The sequence below is a fragment of the Anguilla anguilla genome, chromosome 5 (assembly GCF_013347855.1).
Source record: "Anguilla anguilla isolate fAngAng1 chromosome 5, fAngAng1.pri, whole genome shotgun sequence".
NCBI classification, from domain to species: Eukaryota; Metazoa; Chordata; class Actinopteri; order Anguilliformes; family Anguillidae; genus Anguilla; species Anguilla anguilla.
Window position 1 is genome coordinate 27129964 of NC_049205.1, and position 25327 is coordinate 27155290.

Sequence of the window (25327 nt, forward strand, 5' to 3'; positions counted from 1 at the left end):
GTGGGGGGTGTTATGGCTTGGGCATGTATGGTTGCCTCAGGTACTGTCTCACTTGCCTTTATTGATGATGTGACTGTTGGCAGCAGCAGCAGGATGAATTCTGAAGTGTACGTAAAAATCTTAGGATTGGCAGGGCATCACCAGGGAAGATACCCAGCATCTGGTGATGTCTACGGGTCACAGATTTCAGGCAGTCATTGAATGCAAAGGGCGTGCAACAAAGTGCTAAACATGACAGCTTTAATTTGTTGACACAGGCATGGCAGTGGCCAAGGTGCTGGCGTCCTGAGATTGCTGAGCCCAGGCATGAATCGCTCCTGCTACCAAACGAAGAGTAGAAACAACGAAAGCCGCATTTCCACCCAAAGTACCCAGAACTTTTAGTCCCAGGAACTACTTTTCAAGGAACTAAAGGTTTCCTTCAGCCCATTGTTGTCTGTGTTTCCACCGCGGTCTAAAGACCTGCGAAGATTAGGCAAGTTAGTCCACTGACGTATGAAAAAGCGACTTCGTCGTCGGTCCATCTGTCATATGATTTCTTCTGTAACCCCATACTACCACCGAAGTAGCCTACATTATTTTCTAATAACCGGGACAGCCCGGAGGGGTTTATTCCACTTATACAACGGTTTACCAACAATGACTATATATGGTTACTTTAGTATTTATTGATTTTTATCGACTTAATCACCTGAGATTGAAATATTCTTCCACAGCCGTTTGGGCATATTTTACCGTTGTCAAGCAAAACTCTCGTTCGTAGTTCGACTTGGACCGTTGTTATGCAACACATAGGATATAACAGGCCAATAGTCAGATTGTAACTGTTGTATATATCCTCTCAAGCACATTGATTATTTTTTTAATGCGAACATTCACTTTCATGTCTTGACATCCGAGGAGACAGAATGCATTCACATTCCACAAATAACTGGTAACAACAGCAGAAAACATGCACATCGTAAACAATTTGGTGTTGAATTGATTACTTCGACTCCCATCGTCAATTCCATATAGGCTAATAGCAAAATAACAAGACTAAATATAATGAAAACTCGGACTTGCGTGAAAATTTAAATTAATATTGCTGTGGTACAGCCACCGTTTGCTTGCCTTCAAAAAAAGTTACTGCTAGCGGAGCAGCGAAGTGTGCCCTCCAGATGCGAACCATGCACCATAAATTAGTCCATAGTCTTCCTGGTCTTTCTGTGGAATTGAAGAATCGCAGAGTAAAATTATCGCAGTCTGAAAAAGCGAAAGGGACGATTACTAGAATTAACCTGTTATTTTACCCTGACAAAAAGTGCGGAAGGTGATTTACAGTTTGCTTTTACTGTATCACCAATGTAAAGTACGCAGAACTACCGCATACCTCACATAACTGTATCAAACTTTTTGAGTCAATTACAACGGTCTAACAAAGAAAATCCGGAAGAAAATATTCATCAACCGAATTAAATCATTTGAATGTTTTGGTACATAATATGCTGTCCCAGCACGAATGCTTAACATTTTATAAAACGAATACTAAAGCAAGAAAAGAACAGAAGAGCACACGTTATAATCCTCGATCTTAATTTCTCATCTGTTCCAAGACGTTGGCAGGCTATAACTAAAAGTAGGCTATTGCGCCGCATAACATGCAAGTTTGAATTCAAGTTATTATTATGAAAATAAATCGGTTTGCGGCTGCAGATTTTTTTAAATGGCGGTTGAAATAAAATACTCCGAGTAGTCGACCAATCAAAAATATTCAGCGCCTGCGCCCCACCCCAAAAGTTCTGGTACTTTTGGCAAGTACTGCCCCTCGAGCAGGGACTTTATTGGGGTAAAATAAAGTCCCCGGAACTTAATTTAGGGTCCCTGCGGTGGAAACGCACTGAGTTCCTCAAAAGGTTCCTAGTTCCTGGGGAAAGTTCCTGCGGTGGAAACGCGGCTAAACTGTGTGTTGTAGCTTTTTTAATACTCAATACATGACTGCTATGGCAAGTACCGAGTTTCTAAGTGCCACCATTGTTGCATAGGTCATTCATTTAACAAGCACCTCTCTCTCCAGTCTCTTATGCAGCTATATTGACCAAGAGTGATACATTGGACAATGGCATCTATTCTTTCAATCCCAAAAATTGTATTCCATCATAGGGCTGGTCGATATTTCTAAAAACGATACAGCAGTGTTGGCACTTGAAAATATTGTGGTAGGCAGTTACATCACCCCCACTCCCTGAAGATGCGGTAAAAATTTTGAAGGTGCACTAAGCGATCTTTTAGATCATATATAAGTTGGTTCCTAAAAAATTTATACTGATTTTCTCAGTATTTTTGAATCGTGTATACTCACGTGAGTCTTAAGATTCGAATTATTTTGTAGGCTTTGGAGGAGCGGTTTTATTCTTCATAGAGCGGGTCGCCTCGTGCTAGGTAGTCAGTCGAAAATAAGATGAGTATTACATTACATTACATTACAGGCATTTGGCAGACGCTCTTATCCAGAGCGACGTACAACAAAGTGTATAACCATAACCAGGAACAAGTATGTCGAAAACCCTAGAGAGAAGTACCGGAGAAGTGCAGAGAACAACCGCATAGTTCAACTTGGACCCTGAAGGTTAAACTGTTTAACACTGACATAAACGAGAACAGCAACAATGCAGTCTATGCAAAAATACAAGCAGTAGTTAAGATAGGTGCATCATCTACGAAACGGCTACCTAGTTACAACCCTAAGCTTACAGTCATTTAAGTGATTACAGGGAGGTAGGGAGGGATGGGAAGAGGTGCAGCCTGAAGAGGTGAGTCTTCAGTCGTCGCTTGAAGTGGGTCAGTGTCTCAGCTGTTCTGACCTCCACAGGGAGGTCATTCCACCATCGTGGGTCCAGAACAGACAGGAGACGTGTTCGGGAACGAGTATTCTCGAGACGAGTATTGTTTGCTTTGGTTGTTCACTAATTAAAAACTTCTGACCGGTGCCACTGGTGGCTGTTCTGGAAGACAGCCATATTGTGCAAGCTCACATACAGGCTGAAATAGCCAGTTTTCATTTTCAGTGAATGGCTTATTTACGAGGAACAAACAGACATATATGAAACATCTGGCAAAATGATATGTTGATCAAATAATTTTTTTGCACAGATTATGTATTTCCCTTGAATGACGAAATGACAACTTTTGAATCTTCTTTTTCTTGTATAATGCAAAAAAAACATTGAAAATAGATCAGACATCAAAAAAGATTTGTGACCATTTGACATTAGTACTCTTGTCAACCTATTATCCTCCGTAGTTTGTGTTTTAACATGATTAATTTTGGTGAGGTCGCAAAAATGAATTGAAATGAGTGAATGAGTGAAATGAGTGAATTGGGGACCGGAAAACTGGGTTGAACAGCACTTCTGTTTTGTTTTTAAGGCATAAATGAGCACGAACCCAGCACAAATGATTAACACCACTTTGGGCCGAATTGGACAATGATGGGGTGGAAAATGACGTCACTGGTGAAAAAAGTATTGTTTAATATCTAAAGAATAAAAATAGCACTTTTGTTTCTTTCAGCGGTGCAAATGAGCACAAATGTAGAGCAAACGACCGAGACTACTTTGGAGCGATTTGGAGTTACTTGGGGTGGAAAGTGACGACACAGCTCATAAAATATAATGTGAAATATATCAAAAACCATACCGGCACAAACGCAGCACCAATGAATGACAATATTTTTATTCATGTTCTGATCACATGGGGTGCCAACTTCACGGAGGTATCAGAAACTGTTACAAAGATTCAAGTGATTCAACTGGCAAATACTTACACACACACACACACACCCACACACGTGCACAGTACAGAATAATGCCCTTCTTATCTGGGTACATTCTATTTTATGGATGATTATAGATATATAAAATGAAGATAAAAAATGATTAGAGGTAGATATAATTAAATGTGATTATATAATACATGAAATAACTGAATCAAAGAAGTAAAGCACATTATGTCATAGATTTATCCCCAAGGGTCCTGATTTGCCACTTCACAAGTTATAATAGTGAGGTCTTTTCAAAGTGGTATAGTTGTTTTATATGACTTCATAAAATTTCTAACATGAATCTTTTGTGCCATTTACCAGGTTTGATAGTGAAAAAGCTGGAGACAGAGAGGTGCAGAGAACCATGCTGGAGCTTCTCAATCAACTGGATGGATTTCAGCCCAACATGCAAGTTAAGGTATGTTTTTCTGTAGTTTGTTACTTGAATTTCTGGGGGGCTCCATCAAAATTGAACCATGATTTCAATTGTTTGTATTAATGAGGCTTATGTTTTAAATTCACGCTTCCCTTTGTGTATTAAAATTAATAAAACAGAATTTTATACAGTTTAGACATCTAGTTAGACAGATACAGGGGTCTAAAGATGTTCCAAAATGGCTGCCAGTGCTCTGTGGCATGTATAAAAAATGCTGAGCTGGCCCAGCTGACCTCGATTTTGGATCAAGATGGCAAGAGGAAAAAAATCTGAAGAGGGTTTATTATTGAGGCACGGATGGCTGAGACAGTTGCAAAGACTGCTCAACTGGCAATAGGAACAAGGACTAAAACGACATCTGCATTGCGGTCGAAAGCACACATTCGACGACAGTGATGCTTGTGCATTAGTTCGATATGTATGGAAAAACAGAAGAACAACTCTTCTTGGGGTGCCTGAGAATGTCAATGCAGGCTGTGATCAGACTGTTTCAGCAAGAACAGTCTGTCAACAAGTATACAGAGTAAATTAATATAGTAGGGATGCAGTGCACATCACAGGATTGTGCACTACTGACTGTGACTGCACGCATTAAAAGATGCGTGTTGTGTAACCAACTTCGTTTGAAACCAAGGAACATATCAGTTATAATCCATAGCCTATATTTATCATTTTGGGGTAGCGTATATTACTGCATGCACTGCCCCTCTGCAATACAACTGTGGTCTGCAGGCAACTAAATTGTTACAAAAATAGTTATATTTTTAAAATTGTTATATTTAAGAAATATATATTTATAACTATGTTTTTGCTGATATTTCAGAAAGACACAAACTGCTCTGCAGTTCACCCTTGGTGCTTGACCCCCCACTACATTTGTTGTTGTTGTTGTTGTTGTTGTAAGGTGGTAAGGTTTATAATTATGGAGGGTAACCAATAGTCCACATGGTGGTGCTATAATTAAAGGTCACATTTTCAGCCCTTTCAAATGCCGTAACTCCCACACCATTTGTAAGACATACGACATAGGACATAACACTTTATTATTTACCATTTGCTCAGGTACAGGTGTACAAGGGCATTGGAATTCTTGTGCGGATCGCTCAGTCAATTCTAATTCATAAGAAACTTTTTACTCATAATCTCTGGAGTAACCTGTACAATGTTGTACTTTTCTATTTAAATTCTGCCATAGTGGATTTTTAGCTAATTAGCATATTTTTGCAGCTATGACCAATGAATTTGAAATTGTATTTGAATTTGAAGATGTGGCTTCACACAAAAATGGCCATATCTCTGTCAATTTTCATCAGATCAATTTTCACAAAAGTTGACAGACATGTTTCTGATTATATATTAAAGCAGTTTGCTAAATAAGATATAAATTGATCAATATGGGTGCGATAAATGCCAAAAAACCTTCTCAGTAATGAATTATAATGAAATTAGAAACCCATGGTCTTTATCCATGTTCCAGTTCAAAACAGACGTTTGGTCATGATTGTTGAATGTGGGCATGGCTTATTACATCTCATAAAAAACATGTTTTCAACGTACAAAAATGCCAAGTTACTCGCACATACAAAGCACTGTCTATAACTCATTCATTCAAATTGGCTAAATCTATACCTGCCATTAAAAGTATTGATATCAAAATGACGCCAAGTTACTGTACTACAGACTGTAAGGGCTATCTTGCCTCATCGAAATTAAAGAAGCTCTATTCCAAAGCAATGCTACCCAATGTTTTCAAAATTGTTTCAAGTCACTTGGCCCTGTGTGTATAAGCATATAGTACACGAACAGGCCAAATATATGTGTGGATGGGTTTGTAAGAGTCAAGATTGATTCAGTAGGCCTGAATATTTGTATCAGTATGTATGTATTTATAATAAGTTTATTTAGCACCTTTCAAGAGCAGACAAAGTGCTTTACAGTAAAATCAAAAAGAGAAAACTGATAGCAAAAATCACAAGGCAACAACAACATAAAACAAGATAAAAAATGTTTTTAATTTTTTTTTTTTTTTTAAACAAATTAAACCAAAGCAAGTCTAAAAAAATGGGTCTTCAGCTGCTTTTTAAAGGAGTCCACCGTGTCCACAATTCTTAATTCCAATGGGAGAGAGTTTCGGAGCTATAACCTCAAAAGCACAGTCTCCTTTTGTTTTGAGCCTGGAGCGAGGAACAACCAACACACCCTGATCAGAGGACCTCAGATTCCTGCCCAACATTTAGCTGCCCAACCTTTCTGTTACATGAATGATTGTATGTTTCTTGGTATAAATTTCTGTTTGTAAATGTGAATGTTACATGCTGTGAGGGAAATTTCCCTATGGGGATAATGAAGTATTGTATGAATATATGTACAATATTTATTTTACATGCAGTATTTACTGTAAGTAGCAAAGATAAAATGACTTGTACATTTAGGGAAATGAACTTGATAACCAAGTATTAAGATATGTTTTCTAGAGGAATATGCATTCTGTAGGTATTCGCCAGAAGTGTTGTACATTCATTTAGATGCCTTGCATGAGGAAATTTGAGATATTTGACACTTTGGTGTGACACAAAGTTTAAATGACATTGTAAGATGGTAAGATGAAAAAATACAGGGCCAAGTGACTTTAAACAATTTAGAAAACATTGGGTAGCATTGCTTTGGAATACAGCTTCTTTAATTTCGGTGAGGCAAGATAGCCTATATAAGCCCCTTTCACACAGCTAATACCGCATCTGAGCCGCCTCTGATGCGGTAACAGGTTCCCTTTCCCGCAGAATTTGTAGTGCAGTATTCGAGTCTTTACCTTTCACACACAGTAGAACTCAACTGTCGTGATTGAATTGTTTACGTTCCGTTACCGTAGTAACACACTTGATGTAGGCCCAAAGCTATAACGTTACTTGTTATTTATTTTCGTTGCAATCTTCTTGCAATTTCCGGCGAAACAATCAAACAAACAAACAAACAAAGTGCAAGTGCTTGCATTTTTTATGTTATTAGTTTTCGCGTTCTCAATGCATTTACAGTGTAACTATCTGCTACGTCTGTGTGCGCTACAAAGCGCTTCTTTGTGGGTCCAGGTATTTCCTCTGCATTTTTTCAGTTGAGAGATAGTTGCGCATGAACGCAGATCTGTAATGTAATTTGAACGCCGCCCAGAAAGCCGTCGTCGATGCTGCTTTCCGTTCCCACAGGAGAAATGCGGTAGTCAAGGCGCCTTCAAAACACGAGCGGCGTTTTCGATGCGGTATTTTAAAAGCCGTCGCAACGTGTTCACACAGACATAAGAGCATTATCGAAGCCATCTCGAAAACTCCTTTTTTCTTCTGTGTGAAAGGGATAATAGTTTGTAGTACAGTAACTTGCCGTCATTTTAATATCAATACTTTTAATGGCAGTCGTAGATTTAGCCAATTTGAGTGAATGAATTACAGACATTGCTTTGTATGTGTGAGTACCTTGCCATTTTTGTATGTTGCAAACATGTTTTTATGAAATATTTCTTTTTGTAAAGTGCTTGTTATGAGAGAGAGAACAGTAATGCATATAAATGTAGACGATGAGAAGTATGCGTACGTAGATACATGCAAACAGGCATACAGCATAGGCAGTGCTGGATGTACAGTGGTTTGATTGGGCGGCTGAGCGAGATTTTGGGGGGGGCGGAGTTGAGGACATGATTCGTGATGAACAGTGGAGCGGAGCAGGGTGTAAAAATGTGAAGTAACCCTTTAAGAAACTGTTGTGGATTATGGCTGTCCTTGTGTGAATTTGTACTGTCTGATGAACGTGTACCTTGTTGCACTTTCGCTTTGTTATATATGTAAAACAATGGCTGTGACAAAGGGTGCAGTGGCATAAGTATAAAAAGAAGTTTGCACCATTAGAAAATGAACAGATATGTCCCCAGTGTATGTAGTCACTCATCTGACGGCCATGCAACGAGCCTCCATTGACAAAATTATCAGCAAGCTTGTAGAATTTGAGCTCCGTTGGTTGCAACTCTTCTGTCCTGCTCTGTTTTCTGTTATTTTGTCAAGATGCACTTTCAGTGTTTCTATGGTTTATTAGGCATTTGGATAGGCTTAGCTGTTTTGCTTAGCTAGCCAGGGCAGAATAGCAGCACACGCATATGCCCCTGCGCCTGCTTGCTGCTCTCTTGTCTTGTGCTGTCTCTGTCTGAACTATTCGGAGCCTCTCTCTGCATTTCTCTCCGAAACCTAAAATCATGGATCTGATCAACTGGTCTCTCAACGCAATTGATAGTATTTTCTCGACGAGAAGAACGGGTCAGGGAGAGCCCTCTTGCCCTGACGGAACGTTTGCAGCCGGATACACGATGGACTCCTGGAAGGAGTGGAGGGTCGTGTGCCTGTCGATCATTTCCGTTGAGGATGTTGAAGACGTTTACTTGATTGGAATTATGATAACAGGCTTTATGCTGGCAGCATCCTGATTTATCACAAAGTTCAGAAGGCGTTGGCAGCACTAATTGGGAAGCTGCCCGCCATTGAGGGAACGGGCAGGGCTGTCAACACTCAGATTCAAGCGATTTGCGAGCTCAATCGCAAACTGGATGCGATTGGATCGCAAATTCGCATGACGGATACCAACTTGGAGAAGTTGTCGGTTCGGCTCACTGAAATGGGTCATCAAATTCGGATGATTGGAACAACGCTGAGAGAACCACAGGACTAAAGGTAGACGAAAAATGCAGAAGTCTGCCTGAACCCAAAACAATCCTTATCCTCATTGGCTCCCCCACATCGGCCTCGGAAGGCTGATATCTCTCCACTCTCCTGGATTGTTATGCAGACAGATGCTTGGCCCTACCCCCACCTCCCTGCTCCTATGGAACTTTGTCTCTGGATCAGGACTCTTCAAGGTCGTCTCCACGGCAACGGCCTTGTCCTCGTCATCAGTATCAGACGGCAGAGACAATGTTGAGACTGTGGTGGAGATGAAGTCCATGGACTTACACACACACGCACACGAAGATACGTAACACACACACCACCTCCTCCTCCGACATGATCACAGTCTATAGTGCAAAAAAAATAAAGTGACCATTAGCGAGATGGGTTTCCTTATTGAACGGTGTATAAAACAGACGGTATTACTAGTTAGACATTGAATTAGTTGTTGAAGCAATGCGTGAAATTGCGCCGTGAAACTGCAGTATAAATGTACTTTTGTGATGTTCAGCACTAGTAGTTATAATTTTGAATGAGTCATGTTTTAAAATGTAATGTTTTGATGGGGTGTAGCAGACAGTTCTTACGTAGTAATTGTATTTGGGTAGATAGAGAACAGGATGAGGTAACATGAATGTAGAAATGTGGCCTTTGCTGATAAGAATGTTTTCTACAGTAGCCACTGAAGAAATGTAGTTAGGTGAAACGCCAAAGTGGTCAGCTGGTGTTACTTTTTAAGAAGATCAATACATTTATCGTCATGAAATGCATATGGCTGGCAATGAGTGACTTTTGGTAAACATCTGCATTGAAGATGATTGTGATATTTTGATAAGTGCAAAAGCAAGAGACAATTATTAGTTAGCAGTAAGTGTAAGAAAATGCTAGTTTAAGATACAAATAGATCTGCCTCTGAGGACGAGGTAGGATTCGATCATCCGACCTTGCGCTTCGCAGTCATTTACCTTGGCAGTGCGCCACCGTCAAATAGCTGTGTAAAACTGAATTTCTTCGGTCAAATGTGTCCGTGGTTTTAAAGAAGGGTCAGTAAGCACAGCTGAGCTCCGGTTGTATCCATATGGCCTGGTGATATTTTAGGAGGTTAAATGAACGTGATGATGGTATGTCATAGTGCATTTTCGTTCGGTGAACGGTGGGTAGATGTGGTGCAAAAGCAAGAGATGAGAAATAAAAGACAATTATTATTGAGCAAATAAGCATGTATAAGGAAGTCTGTTCAGGTGGGGCTTGAACCTGTGATTCAACGATCCATATACCGTGACGTTACCACCAAGACACAAAGTGACTAGCTGTAGTGACTGGCAGTTTTCTTGGATAAAAGATATGTCCATTTTGCGTGTGTATGCGACATTTTGATTGGCTAGTGTTGGTGTAGGATTGGCTGGTGTACGTAAAATAACCAATGGGGAGATATATTCTTTGTGGGCTAGGAGGCAGGAAGAAGAAGAAGAAAATCCGCCTAGTTTGGGGCTTTATTGTGTGGACATGTGACTTGTTAACGAATTCTGTCTGTTGAAATGGGGTCAGAATGTACCGAAATAAATGTTTTTAAGGGACTGAGAGTCTGTGGCTGTTGCAGTTATTTCTGTGGGGAACCCTGAACATGCCAAACTCTCTGTGCTGTGTAGGTATGGGGCATGCCGCCCCGCCAAGGTGTAACTTGGTGGGATGGCATACCTACCGTCCCAATAAAAACTTTATCTCCATAGGAATCCATTTTATTTATATCCCACCCCAGGTACAAGTACAATAGAAACCCCCATGTAACTGTAAAGATGCTCAATATTGGATGTTTATCAAAGATACCAGACCTCATGATAAGCAAGTATGTAGATTTTGAGTTATAAGTGACATGCAAATCAATGGGCTGCAGTCGGTTCCATTGATTTCCGGGCCACCTTCACTGAAATGTAAGCAGTTGCGGACTTAAATGATAAGGCGAATGAACAATAGAGAATATACAGTCACCGGCCACTTTATTAGGCACACCTTGCTAGTACCGTGTTGGACCCCTTTTGCCTTCAGAACTGCTTTAAGGTTCGACGTATTGTGCATTCAGAGATTCTCTTCTGCATACCTCGGTTGTAACAAGTGGTTATTTGAGGTACTGTTGCCTTTCTATCAGCTCGAACCAGTCTGGCCATTCTACTCTGACCTCTGCCATCAACAAGGCATTTTCGCCCAGAGAACTGCCACTCACTGGATATTTTCTCTTTTTCGGACCAGTCTCTGTAAACCCTAGAGATGGTTGCGCATGAAAATCCCAGTAGATCAGCAGTTTCAGAAATACTCAATCCAGCCCGTCTGGCACCAACAACCGTGCCACGTCACTTCAATAACCTTTCTTCCCCATGCTGATGCTTGGTTTGAACTTCAGCAGATCGTCTTGACCATGTCTACATGCCTAAATGCATGAGTTGCTGCCACGTGATTGGCTGATTTGATATTTGCGTTAACGAGCAGTTGTGTACCTAATAAAGTGGTCGGTGAGTGTATTGGAACTGGAGAGGCTGGAGGTGCAAGAAGTTGCAGAAACCAGTACGGTTTCTAATGCACTGCAAATCCTAATTTGTCCATAGACTATAATGTAGGAACTCCTGCAGGAACAACCCAGTTTTATACCCACAATGCATATAAGAATAGGAAACAATGTGTGATTTTCCTTGACATGATTCAACAGGGAATTTGTAGAGCTAGTGGATTGTTTTACTTATAGTAAATCAACACTAGACTAGTTAGCCAGCATAAGACTCAACTTGTGGCTGATTAGTGCAACGCATACAACTAGGAGCATGACCGTGAATTAGTTTACACTTCCATGGTTACTGAACTGCATATGGATCACAGAACTGAGTGCAGGCCAGATGCAAATACCTGATATACCTGACGACGCACTCCACCCAGCTGCTTGTCCAGGCTACGGTGACCTCTCGCCTTGATTACTGCAACTCTCTCCTTGCAAGCCTACCAGCTTGTGCCATACAGCCACTACAGATGATTCAGAATGCCGCTGCCCGACTCATCTACAACCTTTCCAAATTCTCCCACGTCACTCCTCTGCTGCAATCACTCCACTGGCTACCGGTCGCTGCCAGGATCTGGTTCAAAGCCCTGACCCTTACCTACACTGCTGCCAACAGGACAGCCCCCATCTACTTGCAGGACATAACTTGATTCTATGTGCCTGCTCGACCACTCCGCTCTGCGGCAGCTGGGCGCCTTGTAACCCCTCCCACCCGCCCAAAGGGATCACAGAGCTTCTCCACCCTAGCTCCCCAGCGGTGGAACGAACTCCCCGTCCCTCTCCGAACCTCCCCCTCACTACCTATCTTCCGCCGTGGCCTGAAGACTCATCTATTCAGACTATACCTAGACTAACCACCACCACGGTGTATATTTCACTCTAAATCTCCCCCCCCCCCCCTTTTTTTCATGACACTTGTTACATGTTGCCCCATCCCAGCACTTTTTGGTCATTTGTATTTGTCCTAATACTGTTCACTGTGTGAACTAAACTGTGTTCTTGCTTAGAAATAGCTGTGCAAAATAAGTATTGTCCTTACTGAACCTGTGTTTAGCAGTTGTCTGACCATGAAATGCACTTTTTGTACGTTGCTTTGGATAAAAGCGTCTGCCGAATAAATGTAATGTATATAAGCCATCAGGATTGAGTGGACAGCTACATGGACATTGCATCCCATTAGGTAATATAGCCAGGTAACTCATAATGCAGTAAATGTTATCTATTTGATTTGTCTGCAGAAAAAGATCCAATCATCTCAGATACAAATAAGCTAGCTAGTTAGCTGCTGCACCATTGTGCTGCCTCTCTAATTTTGCTTGCTGGCTTGCCACTGTCCCCTCGCTATATTTTTTTTAAAACCTAGCTTAGATATTAGTTTTATATATAACTACATTGCTAGCTAGGTCAAACAACAGGGATTTACGTATTTCTGATAGGTAATGTGTTCTGAGATATAATTAAAATATGTCCTACTACCAGTGTTCCTTCAGTCATTGCTATTTAGTATGAAGCTAGCCAAGTTAGTTTATTATAACTTACGTGATTCCACTCTGGGGTGGTTCTTTTTCTTGTTACTTATTCAACACTTAACATTACATAAAATTTGAGATATAATTTAAATATTTCCTTGTACAAGTGTTTCCTATTTTGTTTTTCTCTCCGGTTTCTGCTGCTAGTTGTCCGGAGCCACCCTCATTTAAAAAAAAATTGTGGTCTTGGTGTTTCCGTTTCGGCTGTAACTTACCCTAGACATAAGAAGAGAGAGGGTGATAGTTAGGGCGTAAAAATGTGGCCAAAGCTGTGTGAGGGTTGCAGGATGATCGTGCTTCTGGAAAGCGATTTCCAGGGCAAGTTTGTCTGCCACCGTTGCCAACTGGTTGAGCACCTCAAGAGCAAGATTCTTGATTTTGAGGGCCAGCATACTGGATTTCACAGTTCGCAATTAGCAGGGTTCCAGGAACTGAGTAGTATGTCCTTTAAGGAATTGGTATGCATGCCACAGCTGGGAAGGGGGGATAATCCAGAGCGGGCAGGGAGAAATAGTTGGGTGACAGTGGGTCGCAGGCGCAGAAAAGGGCATGCACACCACACTGGGGCAATATCTCCAGAGGCTTTGGTGTTCAACTGATTCCAGCCCTTGCAGGAATTGGATCTGGCTCTTGACACTGAGAATGGGAGGACTGAGGAGCCACTGGGCACCTAGGTGGCCACGTCTTCTCAGAAAAGGTAGTTGGTGATAGTGTGGGATTCAGTTATTAGGGGGTTAGACAGCATAGTCTGTTAGCATACAGTTATGGTACTGAATGTTGCCTGCCTAGTGCCCAGGTAGGAGATCTCCTGGAGCATGCGGACAAGCTCCTGGCCAGAGCGGGGAGGGATCCAGTGGTCATGGTTCACAGAGGAACCAATCACATAGGTAAGGGTAGGTTTTAGGTTCTGCAGGACAAATTTGTGGAGCTAGCAGAAAAGATTAAGAGCAGAACCTCCAATGTAGTTTTTATTTGAACACTACTAGACCACATGCAAGTAGAGGCAAGCAAAATTTTATTTAGAGGCTTAACGTGGTTACAAACCTGGTGTAGGTAAGCGGGGTACAGGTTTATGGGGCACTGGGACTACTTCTGGGACAGGGGTGACCTGTGCAAGCGCGATGAGCTGCACATGAACCGGCGGGGTACTGCTGCACCTGGGCCAGCGTATGCTTACGGTAGCACAGGATTATTTAAACTAGGGACTTGGGGGGTGGGGAGGTCAGAAAGTAAAAAGGGTAGGGAAGTGCAGACTGCCAGGATAGAAGCTGTCAGTGCTTCCTATAATAGTGTGAACACTAATGAAGTCTTTTTAAAGCAAAGTTGTAGTAAGGGTGGCTTGGGACAGCGGGGAGTGAGGGAACGGGAGAGGATGTGTAGAAGTAATGATCTGAAATGTCTTTGTTTAAATGCTAGAAGTATAAAAAATACATTTTTAGAACTTGAGGCTGCTATGAATGGGGGGGTTATGACATAGTTGGGATTACAGAGACATGGCTGGGGAATGAGGATGGGGATGAATATAATATATAAGGGTACAAACTCACTAGGAAGGATAGATCCAGTAAGAGAGGTGGGGGTGTAGCTCTCTATGTAAAAGAAAATGTAAATGTGGTGAAAATTTCAGAAAATGACCAGCTTGTGCCTAGTGAGGATATTTGGATAAAGCTCATAAGGGAACATGAACTGGGAACTGTTGGAAGTAGCACCACACAAGGATCGGTGCTGGGACCACTGCTCTTCCTCATTTATATCAATTACCTTGACAGGGACATAGAAAATACATTAGTCAAATTTGCAAATGATACAAAACTGGGAGGCCCAGCTAAAAGTTTTGAATCTACTAAAGTAATCCAAGGAGATTTAAATAAAATCCAGAAGTGGGTGGAGACCTGACAAATGGAATTAAATATAGTTAAATATTAAGTTCTGCATGTGGGAAATATAAACATTAGGTGGGATTACTTTATGGGAAGAACAAAATTGGAATTTGTTCAGTTTGAAAAAGACTTGGGAGTGATGGTTGATCAAAGCCTTCCAGGTTCTAGGCACTGTGCTGTAGTAGTAAAAAGGGCCAACAGGATGCTGGGATATATAGCCAAAAGTATTGAGTATAAATCCAAGGAAGTTATACTTATATTATACAATGCATTTGTTAGACCACACTTAGAGTATTGTGTGCAGATAGAAGCTATGAAGAAAGACTTAAGATGCTTAACCTCTTCAAACTTAGTAAAAGGAGACTCGTGTGATTTGGTTGAGGCTTTTAAATTCATAAAGGGGGTCAACAAAGTGAACTACTTTAGATTCTTCAGGTTGAGTTCTGTTAGTAGAACGAGGCCAAATAAATGGAAATTAGCAAAAGGTAAATTCCATACAGACATTATGAAGAATGTTTTTCATACAGAGAGTAGTCAATGTGTGGAATAGCTTGCAAAAATAGTAGTAGTAGTAGGCTACTGTAACTAATGTTAGCTAACTGCAATATAAGGATTTTGATTGATTTTGAGGTTTAATTACAACTGTTTTTATAAACTTTGCTAGAATCATCGTACAGCTACAAGGCGACACTACAGTTTATTTGGCTGCACATCGAACACATACTGAAATTGCGCGCCACAGAGTAATGTTTGCTGATAAATATTGTCTTTAAATGTCATTAGGAATATAGATAGGAAGGTAGTGCTGGTTTTGGTCGCTTCAAGCCATGGATTTATTTGGTTGTGTTGGCTGGAGCGTTAGCTTTTGCAATGTTTTTTTTAAGTCACAAAAAACAAATCTAATTTAGTGCATTAAGAAAGTTGAGCCTTTGGCTTTAAATGTTGCTTTACACAGACTTGTAATTTGCAATAATCCTCATTCACATGGCTAACTAAAGCTGATATTTACTATCCAAAGCTCACGCAAGTTAGTTTCTCCTGCATCTGTTTGGCTCCTAATGCAGTAACCTCAGAAGAAAAACACTGCTCTTCTGTTGAGTAGTCAATCAATCAATCAATCAATCACTTTTAATGACCACACGACCGAGGCCGGTGGAATTTGCTTTCAGTATAGCATAGTGGGAAGCTCAATACAATGGTGTAACATCAAACATAGACAGATATCAACATTACATTAAACACATTAACTGGCACACAGACAATATATGCCACACTTTTCTGAAAGGTTGTGGAAAATAGAAAAACTAGCTTAACTAAACACAAATTCCCTCTAAACAGAGTTTGGAATGAAAACCAGGGTTTATGGTGGTCCCCTAGGAGCCACTGCCTTATACAATATCCATTTGCTGTCTTCCCCTTCATTACTAACAGCCCTTGCTTTCCATAAGTTTTCAGCAACTTTTGAAATCCTCTGCATTGTACTTCTTTCATCCTGTTTTAAGCTAACAATGATTTCATTCACATGTTTGACTTGATGATTATTTCAGAGCCTCAGTCAATATTGTTGTACATCATGCAGACTGTAACCTATTGCATAATTGTTCTTCAGCTATAAAAACACCCAGAATGACATGTTATGCATGCTGTGTCCAACCTCTTAATGGTAACATAATGTATGATAGGATTTAAACCTATGGACGACCAAAAATGCCAAAATTTATAATAAATAAATAAATTAATGACTTGATAAATGAACATATAGGTAGAGGATGTTTTGTTTAACCAGAAATACGATGCTCGAGCTCTGATGCAACGACTCGTTTTGCCCCACTCTCCCCTACTAATGTAAGCGTAGTGTAGGCTCTCGAAACTACACCAAGGAGGGAAATAGTTCGGAGTGAAGGTTTATGCAGAATCTATATGCAGAGTCTTCCTCTGTTGCTGTTGGAAAAAGGTTATTCTTTAAGCAGCCTGTGAATACTGTATCTATGTTCTACTATCCCCGCTGATCTTACTCGTTATATCTGACTCCAAATTAAAAGTTATGTTCCAAATTAGAATTTAGGCTTGATTTAGAATGGGACTCAGTTCGTCTGAAGTTCTACACCGAGGGTCAACGCAGTTTCACCCGGTACGCACCGCGGATGCGCCCGTAACGACAATTTAACTAGCTGTTTGCAGACGACACAGTGGTTGTGAGATTTCCCTCATGGGGAGTATAACCTAATTAGGGTTCAGGGACTCCGAAAGGGCCAATATTGGTCATCCCAGGATCAACTTGGTTCTGCTGACGGTCCCGCCTTAACTGAAAACTTGGTGATCAAACAAGTCCAACGGGCAGTTCCCTAGTCATAATTGGGGGAAACCGACTTAGAGGGCTGTTACAAGAACGAAACATTGACCAAGACCACACAAATCAAGTCATTAACAGTTTTAATGTCAGGTAGGTTATACACTTAAAATAGTCAATTTGTAGTTACAGAATTTAGAAAATAGTCAAACAATAAACGTACATAATATCAAAGATAAAGATGAGCATACCTGACAGCAGTCTACACACAGAAAGAGTCTTGTGTGGGAAGTCTGATTGCAGATTCCCAGAGGGCCCTGTTCCTCTCCTATAAGAACCCAGCGCAGGCGGGTTGATGTCGCCACAAAAGGCTCATAAAATCATAAATTTACTTGGAGGGGGAAGATTGGAATTTGGTTCCTTCCTTAGGGTCAGACAGATGGATTTACTAGGAGGAGTGTCACAAAAATACAGTTTACTTCCAAAGTTATTAAAAATAGATTTTCTATAGGTTTGCTGGTTTTCAAACCTAAACCAGAGCATCACGCGAGCAGAGACCATAAAAACCATACCAAATATGAATATTTGTTCTTGTGTTTGTCATGAAAACTCTGAAAAACATGAAATAACTGCACAATCTCTTACATGAACCAACTGCCAACTCTCAATGTCTTTCCACAGTGTATCAAGATTGCATAGTGTAGTGTAGCAATGTGTTCAACCCAAATCTGGAATGATTTCCTAACAAAAAGTGTGCTTGAGTAAATTTCTCTCCTTATGAAGGTATGGAGACAAGTTACCCAGTGACACCAGGTGAGGGCACTGTGGCTGTCCCTAAACTGTCCTGAGCAATTTGCCCCATTTCTGTCATGTGATTCTATTACTTGCAATCTGAAACCTCCAGGACGTTGGGGTAATTTCAGAATTGCTTTCCCGTAGAAAAGAGGTGTCGACTGTTAACTGTCGCAAAACCAGATGCCAAGGTTTTACGGGCCACTCTGTCCCAACAGCATCAGACTCTGCACCTGGCGAATTGCTTTACGACAGTCAGAGAGGAAATTCCACTCTATGCCTGTTCCCGTGGGCCTTACAGTAGTAACAGCAACCAGTGTTGAAGCCAAGGCATGTATGGTTGAGCTATACCCTCTGATATCGATCAGCCAAAGGGAATAAGGTGACATCATGATTAGTTCATTTCTGTATTGTATCTTCATGGGTTATACTTGTCACTTAGGCCATGGGAAGAACTCATTCAAATTAACTGTGTGCCGATTTGCGCTAAATGAACGTAAAATTTCCCTTGGAGTGATCATTAATAGTAACATTAGTAAAATCTTGTTTTTTTCCCATGGAACAAAAGATTATGTACTGTAGAGCACAGAAAAACATACAATAGTGAATTATTACTTATTTATGTGTACCACAATGTGTCCCGATGTTTATGCAGTATTTTTCAAATTTATATGCTTTATACAGGACTGAAGGCATTTTATTTGTTTTTTGAGAGGTTTGTTTTGTATATGTTTTTGGACCCCTTGATATCATAGCCCCATATCAATGAAAAGGTAGTAATCCCCACTTGAAAACGTATGACGGTAATGATGCAGACTTGAGTTTCATTAGTGAAAACAGATTTGAAGTGAAATATACAGATATGCTATAATTTACTCCAATGCTCAATTTAGACATTTGGAGACGCGATGGGACACCATGGTACATTGCTTACATTATTTCTTGTGTTGCACTGCTACTTGGGTAGTTCCGCATATCACCCTCAGATTTTGCACACTTCTAGTCAAGGAGTTTATGATCCAGGACGTATAGTTTTACCTGGTTTATGTGTGTGATCCCTCAGTATTTCATTTCAAAAGGAGAACAACTTCATTTTTGCCAAGATCTTTTTCTTTTGCCTTTTTAGTTCTATCCAATTTATGAATATAATCTAATCTAAGTTAGTACTGTAAATGGTACAAGTGTATTGCTTCATTCAAGCCATCTTTCAAAAATTTCAGTCTGTAATAGGTTTAGGAAAATCCAGTAAAATGTACAACAATGTATTTATAGTAAATTTAAGAGTGGAACCTCACCAAATTGTCCGGAATGTAAAAACTGTGTTGGTACCAGATTCCTTTGTTTATGGGAATGTATACACATAGCCTACAAGCATTCTGGGCGAGGTCTGTGGCAGGCTTTGAGGGATACTTGGGCAGCCTATAGAGGCTGAACCACTCTGTTGTTTACTTGGGGTCATATCTGTTATTTTGAAAATGCATAAGAAACTTATTTAAGCCCTTCTGATGCTTGCTATGAAAGCAATAATGATAAGGTTGATAGGGAACTAATGCCCCACTATTCATTTGTGGGATTCTTATTAGCAACCTCATATCTTTGGATAAACTCAAAATTATTATAAAATGATTAACTATGATTATTCAATAATGAATAATGAATGAATAATGATTATTCCAAGACCTGATAAATCAGTGAAACATCCTTTGTCAATTTGGAGTAACTTAGACATGTACAAGTACACATTCTCCTGCCAGCCCTCTACAATTCCTCCAAACAATGAGCTTTGCTGTGACTGTGGGGGTTACACACACTCCATATGGCTCTTCAGTAATGAGCTATGAATATTCGGCAAAGGAATCCTTTCCTCCCATTTTTCCCACAGCGCGCAGGAACTGGCACCGTGGGCTATGCATGGCAAAGTGTGGTCACTCACTCACTCACAGACGATCTGAGAGGGACATTTAGTAGGACGCATGCGCAGGTGGTGCTTCCTTTAGTAGGAGTAGGCGAAACGGGACGCATGCGCTGGTGGTGCTTCGTTTAGTAGGAGTAGGCAAAACGCGAACATGGTAGGGTTAGCTAAAGTAACATTAGGCGATAAAGCTGTGCTTAAAAATGTACCGTTCGAAGTGGTGATTTCGGGAGATGCAGACAGATAAAGGCGTCGCGCTAAAACGCGTACGGGTTGCCTACTTTAGTTAACCTAGTTCGCGCTAACTAGGTTAACCTAGTTCGCGCATACAGACACTGTCCTGCATGCATGAGTTAGGAGATAAGGACACACAGCTACAACCACCGATACAGATGTATGGACACAGGGAGGACAACAAATAATGTTACAGAGGTGAGGACGTTCCATAGCTAGCTAGCTATATAGTACGGAGGGCAAAATGGAGCTTTAGAATGTTGGCGGCAGTGTATGTGCGTGAGCTCGACAACACATTTCTCATAGAAAAGGTAGTTTGTACCCTTTTTTTTTTAGTTCATTACAATGTAAAATACCTAGCACAATCTGACAGCACTAACCCATAAAAATGTACTGTGAATGGTACTTGCTCAATCGAACGGTAAATGGGAAAACAATCGATTATAGTCAGCGCTACCGAAATTTTCTGTCACACCCTCAATACACGGCAAAAGTCCCAGTAGAAGATTGAATTAAATCTTTTAAAGTTATATATTTTCTGAAACGTTATCGGTTCCGCTTGGCCACAGTGAGTGAAATTAGGCAATCTGAGTGTATAGTTTCTGTGTAAGTCATGTCAAAAGGATTCAGCCTTGTTGTTTGCTACCTAAAATTCACAGCACAGTCATTGCCATTATCATGATTGTAACATGAAGTGTCTATTTTCAAAATTCATTTAAACCATTCACAAATGACCTGGACTTTGAAGTTGTACGGCGGGATGTATCAAGTTTCGAGTGAAAATATTGACCTGGCTATCAGTCAGAATTCTGACAGAACCAACTGCCATATATGACTGTGTAAAATCAACCAAAAAATATAGTTTGCCAAGTTGTGCGGTGGGTCTGGATAGTTTCGTGCTCGTTATATACTGCGTTTAAAAGTTTTTGGAATGGTGCTTCACAAAGGACAAGTTCATGTACTTACAGGCCGGTTGGCTCTGGGGCAGGCTGTATTGCATGTCACTACTCTCAATAACTAGTGCTTTAGAGCCACCTGAAAGCCTATTTCAGCTTTTAATCATCACAAGTAAAACATGCTGTCTTAGACATGTGTAAAAGGAGTGCCCATATGGGGTGAATGGCCTGTTCTCATAAGGTTCATATCTTCTGACCTTTATGTGACGGTATCACTGTTCCTAATCAGTCTTATTTTGTGTTTCATCCCACAGGTTATTGCTGCCACAAACCGAGTAGACATACTGGACCCAGCTCTGCTGCGTTCAGGTCGTCTCGACCGCAAGATTGAGTTCCCCATGCCCAATGAGGAAGCGCGGGCCCGCATCATGCAGATCCACTCACGCAAGATGAATGTCAGGTAGAAAATTTTAAGCCATTCCAGAGCCGCAAGGCTTTAGTATTTGAAGATCTGTAGCGCAACCATGGTTCTTGATTGGGCTAATCCAGTCGGACAGTTTACATATGAATATACTAATTCAGTGTTTTTAAACTCTGGTCCTGGGGACCCACTGTGTATGGTGGTTTTTATTCCAAGCATAATAATAATAAGCTCTGTATTGTAATGTGATTCTAGTTGTTCTTCATTAGATGCTGTTACAGATTTTCCCACTTCAGGCCACTTTATGCTAGAAATGCCATTTTTGTCCAAAATAATAAATGTCCCATATTCTCATCCAAGGAATTTAAATCAGTCAGTTCTATTTATGCTTTCCATTTCTGTGCTGCATACACTATATGGCATATAATTCCAATTGAAAGGGGTTCTATTTTTAACCTCTTAGCGCTCACCCCCTGGTTGTCGGCATGCTGGCGTGCCTAGATTGTTCAACTCAGACATTCATTGCTCCTGCAACCAAAGTATGAGTTAAAAACAGATACGCTTTGTTTTAGTTTCATTAGTAGACCATACGTGACAACTATGCTGAATACTGAGTTTCGCACCGCCACCATTGTCGCTCTGGTCATTCAAAAAGCACCCCTCCCTGCAGTCTCATCTGCAACTACATCCCCCACCCATGAGACACTGTACAATATTGTCTATCTGGGCATTCATAAAAATATTCTTTCACCACTCAAAAATTGTATTCCGTCATAGCAACAAGATAAACCCGACAATAGGCCTAAGATGTGCCAATACAGCAGTGAAATCGCTGCTCACTGAATAACAAAATAAATGAGACAAAGTTTTCAAAAATGATACCATGTCATTCTACAGTCAATATCTTGGACTAAATATTGAATAAATATACAACCTTACCATTGGTTTTACGCATATAGGATGTCCCTTTTGAGACCAAGTGGTCATATATTATCTTGGATAATTCGTTTGTGAAATATATGTGCATTTGTGACGTCTGGGTACCTTCCAAAATAGCTGTGTGTAATACCACACATGCTGTTTACGGCGTTGTCGCCATTTTTAGACCAGTCTGGTTTGATTGACAATTTATTTGTTCAGTAGGTGACAGTATAAGCTTTCTAACGATGTATAACATGTTTAATTTTGCTTTCGGAATAGCGTTTTATAGCTCAGCATAACCAAACGTTTTCTCATCATCGCATCCACTTACGCATTCACTCTGTGGTAGCAGTAAAAGACACTGTATCTGACAAAACGTTATTAACGATTTTTCGTAATTAAAAAATTATTATTGAGGACTTCTGTGCATAGCTAAGCCATATGTTTGCTGATAGACCTAGCTGACATCGTTTTCTGGAGTAAGACAGAAGCGGAGAGAACTGTATTGTCGGACAAGTAAGGATTAATTAAGAATGTTTATTTTCTGAATTCAGTGGTTCCAACAGTCAATGCCCTTGTTAATATGTTCAGCACTCTGAATACTGAACTCAAGCGATATTGCATGCTAGAACCCCTTACTTAACCTGCATGTAAAATATATTTGATTTAATTTAATAATTATGTTTAAAATTAGAATTATCAATTAAATGGCAGAATTCATTGATAGGTCAGTCTACAGTGCACTGGTGGAATCAACCAACAAGTCAAAATGAGCTCTATACCAGGTTTTAAGATTAAATAAATGAATTCAATACGAAGCAGTCTATTAGATTAACAAATTTAAATCATACATTCTTTATTGAATGCAGGCACACTACTTCTAAATTACAAAACAGTAGACATTATACAAAACATTAAACAATTGACTAGGAAATACAAGAAAAGAGAGAGAACCAGACCTTGCCAAAGTATCACCCACTTCCAGTGTAAGCGCCACAGGATGAAAGGAAACCAGCTAAAAACACACACAACCAAGGAACCACCACCAAAATAAAAAGAGGAGAACTCTTCTTCTTCCAGGTTCCGAAACCAAACGCAACACAACACTTTTTCCTGTGGCCATCTTAAATACCTTACCCAGCATGGCTTGTTTGCCCTGCGTGATGCCGAGTTAAGGTTCAGGAGAGAAGGGAAGGGGGGTCAGACTAATTTATGGCAATGACTGTTCCCACCTAAAGATTGCATTCAAACTAAAAGTAATGGGAAATGTTTGGCATGCAGGGTCTTCACCCCCTTATATGGTGTCCTGTGTCATATGGTTTGTCTCTTCTGAGGAGGTGAGATCCATAGATTGTCAGCCTAGATTAGGGTATCAGTGTAATTTAAAATTGCCCCAATCACATTTGCTTTGTTGCTTGTGATGGAGAGGGCAGGCCACATTCTTATTCACTGTTTCCCTTTCTAAGGCCAAAATCTAAACACTACATATCCTACAGTATCATTGATTTACTGTCTCTAGCTACTGAACACAGATAAGATTTCACCATCGCTATGTAGGTATTACTGCTCAAAATATTTCGGTTATATACGTTATTTTTGAAATTGAGTGTCTTTAAATAGGTTAGTGGTATTTTATAATGAGGATATTTCACACTGTAATGTAAGCGTTTGTTGGTAGTTTAGTAGTTTTTGTGATGCATGCAACAGTGATGACGTGAGAGTTGGAACATTGCCAAAACGTGGTGGATGGTTGATAATTGTTTTCATGTCGTCCTGTCCCCATACAAGAAAACATAGGAGAGTACAGAGTACAGAAATACAAACAAGAGTTAATTATTACACGTTTAGGTACTGTACTGCATTGTGTGACAATGTTTTTGCATTATATTTTTATCTGACATCAATGTTTCATCTTAAACCATCATAAGGGGTTCATTTATATGCTTTATATGGCCAAAAAGCATTTTATTAATTTTTGGAGCGATTTTGGATTTGCTTGTGGACCCGTAAATATTTTAGCTTGTAATTCCCACTTGAAAATGATGCAACAGTGAGTTTCTTGAGTCAAAACAGTTAATTTGCTCTGAAATACCTGATTATGTTGTGATTTACAGCAATGCATAAATTAGACATTTTGGATATATTTGGAGATGCTGGGGGTACACTGCTTAGGTTTTGCTTCATAGATTGATAGTAGTTCTACATATCCATGCTTAGATTTTATGAACTTGTGATCAAGAAGTTTTTGATCCAGGACATGTATAGTTTAACCTAATGTATATATGCAATCTTTCAGTATTTCATTGCAAACTAAAAAAGAGCTAATTCATTTTTGATTTTTTTTTTCTAGACAATTGCATTTGTGGTACTTTTTTCTTCCAAAATTATGAATATAAACGAATCTAAGTTAGTATTGTAAATGGTACAGATGTCTTGCTTCATTGAAGCCATTTTTCAAGTCTCCATGATGTTCACACCTGGAGTTATAAGGCTTTAAATAGGGTACCCCCTGAATGGGCAGGGAATGGCCAGATTTGGCATGTGTGCTAAGGGGTTAATAGATTCAATTACAGACTGGCAGGTGAAATCAGCAGAGTCCTTTTTGCTGTGTGTGGATACCTGAAACATCAGTATAATGTTTGGTTTTGACAAACACACAGCTGATCTGCAGGACCAAGGTTGAGAATTGTGTATTATTTGATTGTGTATCATTATTTGAAATCTCAGTACATTTTTATGAGAAGCCACATCTACTGAAACCATATCACTCCCCATGAACAATTCACCGTTTCATGCATTGGATTTCTGAAACTTGAGAGCTATGTCACATGATATTTTTTATTCTAAAGCTAAGGCTTTTCTACCTATCAAGACTATCTGAAGCTATTATTTTGATATGTGCATTGTTGATGTCTCTGCATAACAAAAACCATAGGGATCCAGCACCTATGTTGCTTGGACCTCTGTGT

General features: G+C 40.1%; 1 protein-coding gene across 1 annotated transcript in view; it reads left to right on the forward strand.

Annotated features, from left to right (window-relative positions):
- The window catches only part of psmc3 (proteasome 26S subunit, ATPase 3), a 77686-nt gene that overhangs the window by 42573 nt on the left and 9786 nt on the right, over nt 1-25327 (forward strand). Inside the window, exons 9-10 of the mRNA XM_035418649.1 lie at nt 4124-4220; nt 21331-21476. Of these exons, the coding sequence (XP_035274540.1) occupies nt 4124-4220; nt 21331-21476 (243 nt within the window). The remainder of the gene's footprint in view (nt 1-4123; nt 4221-21330; nt 21477-25327) is intronic.